Source organism: Malania oleifera, chromosome 3 (assembly GCF_029873635.1).
Source record: "Malania oleifera isolate guangnan ecotype guangnan chromosome 3, ASM2987363v1, whole genome shotgun sequence".
Lineage (NCBI taxonomy): Eukaryota > Viridiplantae > Streptophyta > Magnoliopsida > Santalales > Ximeniaceae > Malania > Malania oleifera.
The window spans coordinates 122,572,295-122,579,822 of record NC_080419.1 but is presented as its reverse complement, the minus strand read 5'-3'; the positions used below and the strand labels follow the sequence as shown (position 1 = coordinate 122,579,822).

The following is a 7,528-nucleotide window of genomic DNA, read 5'->3' as shown; positions in this document are numbered from 1 at the left end:
CGTACTGACCGAGCCTCTTATTGATTTGTGATACGGCATACGGACCGTGATTGATAAAATATGAAATACTGGTGTACGGGCCGATGATTTTCACGTTATATATATGAAATGTGATATGATGATATTGAATTGACAATTATTATTATGGAATAGTAATGTATCACAATTTGGAATATGTTATATGTTATCAGAACCTGGTTGACGTGGTTTAAGCTTACACTAGACACGGTACTGTAGCTATGTGTTCATGATCATCATGATATTTTGTTATCGTTGTCGTACAGGGCAGCGTGAGGATGGAGAGTCGATGTGGTTTATTGAAGTGTTGGTGCCCCTGGTGTACGGACTAGGTCTGGCAGACCCATCGTACTTATAGACTGTACTTTTGACTTGGCAATGGTCGGTCAATCATTATTAGGTCTCGCTTTCAGACCACATAACCCAGTCATGTGGGGGTAAGACATGATATTAGATAGCTAACATACCAGGGTTGTTTTTGGTATTATTATCATATGAGATGAATTATGTTTATAGAAATTCAGTACATTTTGCTATGTTATGACTATACAAGTTTTTCCCAAAAATGATATAAACAGTTTTACTAAATATGTTTATGTATGCTTTTATGTATAACATGGAAATACTCATGTTGCCACACACTGGTATTAGTTTATTTTTTTTACTGAGAGATGTCTCACCCTGAATTATCATGTTCGATAAAAAGTCAATCACCTTTTGAAATGATAATGAGATTGAGATAGGGAAATGGTGGATTAGTTCTTAATAAACTCACTATGTAAGTCTGATCAGATGCGTAAGCATAGAGATAATAAGAGAGTCATAGAAAACGTAAAAGGAGGAAAGAAATGAAGGAGGTGACCAAAAGTAAATTAGAAGATATGAGAAGGAGAGAAAAAAGGGATAGAGTTAGGAATGTAAAGACAATAAGAGATAGAAATAAAGAGACAAAGTGACTTAAAGACCATACTGATAGTTGTTTGTCACATTATATGAATTTAGTTTAAATAATATTAGTTTCGGGGTATACACCTGATATACCTAATAACATCTTTTAACTAAATCCTTTTAATCGTTTGTATAAATTTATCCCTTCCCAATGAAATATTGAAGCATTTAGGAGGAAATAACCAAAGTATGTGTTTCAAAAAATTGATCTACTAAGTAATTAATTAATCAACACATCTATAATTATTTATTATAATATTAATCATGCATGCAATTTCATATTAAAGAGAACACATACAAACACAACAACTGAAAAATTTATTTATTTCATCACAATAGGCTACAAAAAATAGCACTATTGATTATTATAGTTTATTTCATTACAGATTGTGTGATTGTATATATACACACAACCTAATATCACATAACACTTAAAGTTGTTGATATGCAAAGGCGCATACCAATTAGCAAGTTATGCTATGCCAGGACGTCAACACCTTCCAAAGTGAATATTGCAATATATGCTGGTGTAGTGCCATTTTCAATTACTGCTTTTGACTTGCATCCACCCCAAGTATCTTCCGATGCGTTTCTAGAGTTAGCCATTTTTTCATAAATAATATCCCAAACATCAGGAAAATGTCCAGATTCACGTATCTCGGTATAGGACTACATGCGTGCATAAAATTAAAGATTAGTAGACCATAAATGAAAGAGCTGAAAGAAAATTTTAATTATACGCACTCAAATGCACTTTTTGAATAATATATATTTATAATCATAATAAAGTACATGTATTCAATTTCTATTATTACTACTAGCATGGGCACGTGCTATGTGCATGCTTCAGGCTCTCTATTTTTTATAATTTTAAAAAAAATTATAAAGAAGATAACAAAAAATTAAATAATATAAGGATATTTTAGGATAATTGTAGATAGTTATATAGATATTATGGGGCAATTAGGGTAGTTATGGAGGTAAATTTTAACGTAATTATAAGGGTATTTTTTGGATATTTATGGGTAGTTGGAGTATTCTGAAATAATGATTGGTAGTTATAGGAATACATTTGATGTTTTCTAAAAGATGACATCAAAGAGAGAATTCATGTATAGTATTTAAAATAATTATAAAGATATGGTTGTGCATAGTTAAAGGAGAATTTTGGATAGGGATAAATTTGACATTGTAAAAAAAAATGACACCAAAGGAAAAATCTCCTTTATAGTATTAAAGATAATATATATATATATATATATATATATATATATATATATATTCTCACACTATTAATTCAAAAAAAAAAAAAACAAAGATGTGTTTCTAAAATGCTCATGGCATTGCCAAAAACGATTTGTTTACAAGAGTTACATCTCATTCTTTTTATAATTTTCAAATTTAAGAAAAATAAAATTTGTCCTTTTTTAATAGTTTATGATAAATCATCATAAATTAGTCCCCAATGGTGACTCAACTAGTAAACTCAATGCTTTTTTTTTTTTTTTATCAGTAAATGATAAATTATATTGATCAAATGGATATGTACAGAAACTCAATGCTCTCCTGGTTAAATGGTTAGAGTTCAAGTGAAGATTACAATTTTTGATTTGAAATAACATGTTAGTTTTAAGTAAAAAAGAATAAAGGGATAGACTCATTATCCTGGTGAATTAGCTAAGTATCCAAAAGAGTTCTCACAGTATTGTTTCAAAAAAATAAAAAAATAATTATAAATCATCATAAATTGTTATTCTATATTTTGAAAATTTAGAATTTTCAGGTCATTAGTTTACAAATGTATGAATTTAAATAAATTATAGTATAAAATTATATTTAAATTTTAAATTAATGCAAATTTAAATTTAAAGTGCAAAATAAAATGTGGGGGAAAATGGCAGTTCAATTAATTAATTAATTGCTTACGTGGTTGCTCCCCTCCCCCTCGCCCCCGTAAGGGATGGACCAAGCCATCATCCAGTCGCGGCCCACTCCACTTCCGTTCACGCCGCCGTAGACGGCGGCGGCGGAGGAACCTTCCTCGGCGTCGGAGGGGTGGACGTGGAGAAAGGCGCCCCACTGGCCGTTCAGCAAGATGAGGGGGTGAGGGGCGGCGCCGATGTGGCCCTGGTAGTCGTGGTCGGTGACGTAGGTGAGGGTGCCACCGGTGGCATTGTAAAACACGACACGGCAGCTGATTCCGTCGCCGTACTTGGCTTTGAGGTCGTCGACGTAGTTCTGAGCGTCGTCGTTCTTGTTGCCGTCGTTGATGTAGTCCATGGCGTACTGCGCCCTCACCGCCGCCGTTATCTCACTCGGAGGGTCCGGCAATTTGTTTATGTAATCGTCGTTGATTGGAGTCCCAAACACGTTGGACATTTTTGTAGAAGTAGAAATTTCCTAAGCTCTATATTTCTGATCGATGTCTGTGTGGAAAAGCACTCGGCAGGCTTCATCTATTTATGCTGATGATATGCCTGCATGCTTGATTATCTGAGAGTCATAAAAATATAAAATTTTAGTCCAATATAATTTTAAAAATAAGAAAAATTAATGTTAACGTACAAATGATATTTTTTTTTTTAAAACAAATATTATTTTCACACTTAGTATACGATAAAAAAAAAATGTAATTAAAGTACTTATGGTAGTTGGCTCAAATGGTAATGGTGACTTGTGACTTTGATAACCCCAAAGATCACGGGCTCGATTTCCCCTTGAGGGTTTATCTTGGTGAATTACCAACGGTGCGTCAATCGGTGGGTAGCTTTCACTGTCGGGCTTGGTGCCGTACCATAGTGTCCAAAGTGGCGCGATGGTGATTGGAGTACTCAGGTTATTAAAAAAATAAAAATAAAAATAAAAAAGTGCATCTTTAATAATTATGGAGTGTCAAATACACGAGAAATTAACTTTGATTGGAATAAAATGGGCAGTTTTTGTTAGAAGATCAATAACTATTCAAATGATGTTTTGCCCATGGAGTGTTAGTGGTAACCCTGACACAAAATTTATAAAAATGCGTTGCCAATTCTACTCAAGAATGTGGAGTGGTTGCAGTGACTCTACTGGTCTCTAATGTTCAACCTTCACTTGCTGACATGTAAGGCACTATTCTACGAATTGGACAATTTCTCTCTTCATTTTATTCTACCAAAAAGATTCTTGCAAGTCTTGGTACATTTTTGTACTTCCTGGATGCACCGTATGAAGAGATCGGTGAGCTTCTTCTAGAATTGTTTTTTTAATCTCTCCGTCATTGGGTGCACAAAATTTGGTTTGGAATCTCAAAACCCCATCATCTGAGAGGTTGAAATCCACCTTTAGTCCACTCTGTATCGTACCCATAATCTTTACCAACTCTACATCTTTCATCTTAGTAGCTTGAATCTTTTCCAATAAAGTCAGTTGGATTACCAGACTACACTACAAAAAAACTGTTTTTTGGTGACGAAATTATTAGTGAATGATTTAAATTTGTCACTAATAGTAGGGTATTAGTGATGAAATTTAATCTGTCACTAATAGTTTCATCACTAAAAATTGGAAAATATCACGCGAAAAAATTTTTCACGTAGAAATTATATCGGTAAAATATTAGCGACGATTTATGTGGCATTAGTGACGTGTTAAATTCGTCACTAAAAGAATAACATTAGTGACGATTAAATAACCGTCACTAATATTATTTAAAAAAAAAATTTTACTTCAAAGTATTAGTGACGAATATGTAAATTCCTCACCATTGGCCCATTATTAGTGACGGATTTGAGAACCATCACTAATACTTCACTTGTAACGACCTGCTTAATTAACATGATTTTTTTTTTCACTGTAATAATTATCATACTCTAATACCATAACATTATCCTAGGCAGCGAGAAGCATAATACAAATAAATATTTCCATACATAATGATATACCATACTGTACAATATCAGAGTGCTATCATGTTTCCCAAAAGAATATATACATGTGTTACTAAATCCCCAAAATTGCCCTCAGCTAGTTAGGGCATATACAAAAACCCTCCACTGTACTCACTTTGCTGTCAGGGCACTACAGACGCCCCTCTACCTACGAGTCTAATTTGCTCGCCTACCTGGATCACCTGAAAAAGGTTTTAACACTGGGATGAGCCAACGCTCAGTAAGACGCTATATGCTATTACTAGTGTGTGGCAAATGAGTCATCATATCATAAAAATTTGTTTCCATATAATCATGTATATCTGGATCTATAAATATAGTACAAATCATAATATTCATTACCATTTTCATGTCATTTAACACATCTGTATTTAAGTTACTATTCAAAATACTTCTGACATACATAAGTAATTCCTTTGTCTCTGTAAATCAGAATATACATAATAATAACTGTAAACTTTCCCCTGTGGATATCTGTATGTCATGATTTAACCCCTTATGACAGGTTTGTGCGACCCGTAGGTGGGATCTACACTGGCTAGCCGACCAGGTAAATCACTATACTCCCTCGGTCAATCTGCCCACCTCTACCCATATCGGATGGGGAACCTGTCCACATCAAAGGCACTATACGATCGACCTACAGCCTATTATTTGAATAAGCGGTTGCACTCTGTAAACTGTATACTGCATGTAGTTACGGTACCGTACTGTGTAAACTGTATGGTCCAACAGGGTCTGATACTATATACATATTCATATATATACTCTTTCACTGTTTTCATCATGTTTTCAAAATTACCATAACGTTATCTTTCTGTTCCGTACATACTATAACTGTAGCATCTCGATGCTATCTCTGTATAACTGTCTATATATTCTATAAATACTTTGTTTGTATACTTTGAATGTTATGGTAATAGAAAACATGACATGCTTTAAACTCTGTAAATCATAATACTGGAACTACGTAATCATAATACTGTATCCGTAATTCGTATAATCATGGTGTTAAAATCTGTAAAATCATGGTACTGTAATTCACATAATCATAGCAATGAAATACATAAAATCATGAAACTACAATTCATAAAACATACTCTCATACTACATACATATTCTCAAGCCACACCATACTTGAGTACATAATTTTCATAAATAAATACACTACATAATATTTAGAAATTTCCTAGCATAGCATATATCCCTTACCTTATCTCTAAAAAACCCCTACTGTACTCTAGCCCGATACCCGCAGGGCCTCCTACAAAACACCCTAAAACCAATATTTTCTAGAACTAAATATCAGTATTTTTCTACCTGTATCATTTCCTATAACTACCACAAGGCCAAAAGAAGACTAAAAGGTCTTACCCTGAATTTGGGATGATTTCCAACTCCGATTTCCCGACGATCCGCTCCAGTAGATGCGTAGAGAGCTTCGTCAGGAGCGTCGTGGTAGCTTCGGATCATCGATCCGGCGACTGGTGGGGCCGAAAATGAAGAGAGAAGGGAGAGAGAGTCGTGGGAGAGAGAGAGAGAGAGGAGAGAGGAGAGAGGAGAGAGAGAGCGGTGAGAGAACTGATAAAAATCCTGGTTTTCCTCCTTTTATACTGTCAGATTCGTCGACGAGTCTTTCATAAAATTCATTGACAAAGCCCTGTATTCATCGACGAAATTGCCCAGAACCTCTCTCGGTATTTTCTCGTCGACGAAGCCCTGTGTTCATCGACGAAATTCTGAAGACCTTTGTTGACGAAACCCTATGTTCGTCGACGAAGCCTGACAAAATTATGAAATTATGATTATTTTATATTTTCCCCAAATCGCAATGCCGTCGACGAAGTCTACGGCCTCCTTCTGTTTCTGTATCTATTTTCTCTCCCTCTAATTATTAAAATGCTATTATTTTTCGGGTCACTACATCCCTTTTTTAAAAGAATAAAATTTTTTACTTTAGAGTATTAGTGGTGAATATGTATATTCGTCACTATTAGCTCATTATTAGTGATGGATTTGAGAACAGTTACTAATACTTCCCTTTTTTAAAAAAATAAAAATTTTTACTTCAGAGTATTTGTGACGAATTTGTAAATTCGTTACTATTAACCCATTATTAGTGACGGATTTGAGAACCATCACTAATATTCCTTTTTTTAAAAATAAAATAAATTTTTTTTTGAGACTATTAGTGGCGAATTTGTAAATTCGTCACTATTGACCCCTTATTAGTGACGGATTTGGGAACCGTCACTAATACTCCCCTTTAAAAATAAAATAAAATTGTTTATCTAAAACTATTAGTAACGAATTTACAAATTTGTCACTATTGGCATTTTCCCGCAATCTCTATTTCCCCGTTTTTCCCCCCAATTTTTTTCATTCCCTCCATTCTGTCGCAGCCCCTCCCTCCCCCCCTCCCGATCCTCCTCTCTTTGTTGCCGTTTGCCGTTCCCTTGCTTGTCGCCGTTGCCATTGGCTCACCGTCGCCGTCGCAACCCAGCTTAACATTCTTTTTTGTCAACACCGTTATAGGAATCGATTTTTTGGAGAACCCTTCCACAAATCGACGATAATATCCGACAAGACTTAAGAAACTCTCCATCACGTGAATATTCTTTGGTCTCACCCAA

At 34.6% G+C, this 7,528-nt stretch overlaps 1 protein-coding gene across 1 annotated transcript; it reads right to left on the bottom strand.

Annotated features, from left to right (window-relative positions):
• Positions 1 to 1,262: 1,262 nt before the first annotated feature.
• On the bottom strand, positions 1,263 to 3,396 carry LOC131151845 (23 kDa jasmonate-induced protein-like). Its single transcript, XM_058103296.1, has 2 exons — positions 2,893 to 3,396; positions 1,263 to 1,635 (listed from the first exon to the last, which is right to left on the bottom strand). The coding sequence occupies exons 1-2, from the start codon at positions 3,343 to 3,345 to the stop codon at positions 1,444 to 1,446; spliced, it is 645 nt and encodes a 214-aa protein (XP_057959279.1). The 5' UTR covers positions 3,346 to 3,396; the 3' UTR covers positions 1,263 to 1,443.
• Between the last annotated feature and the right edge of the window lie 4,132 nt (positions 3,397 to 7,528).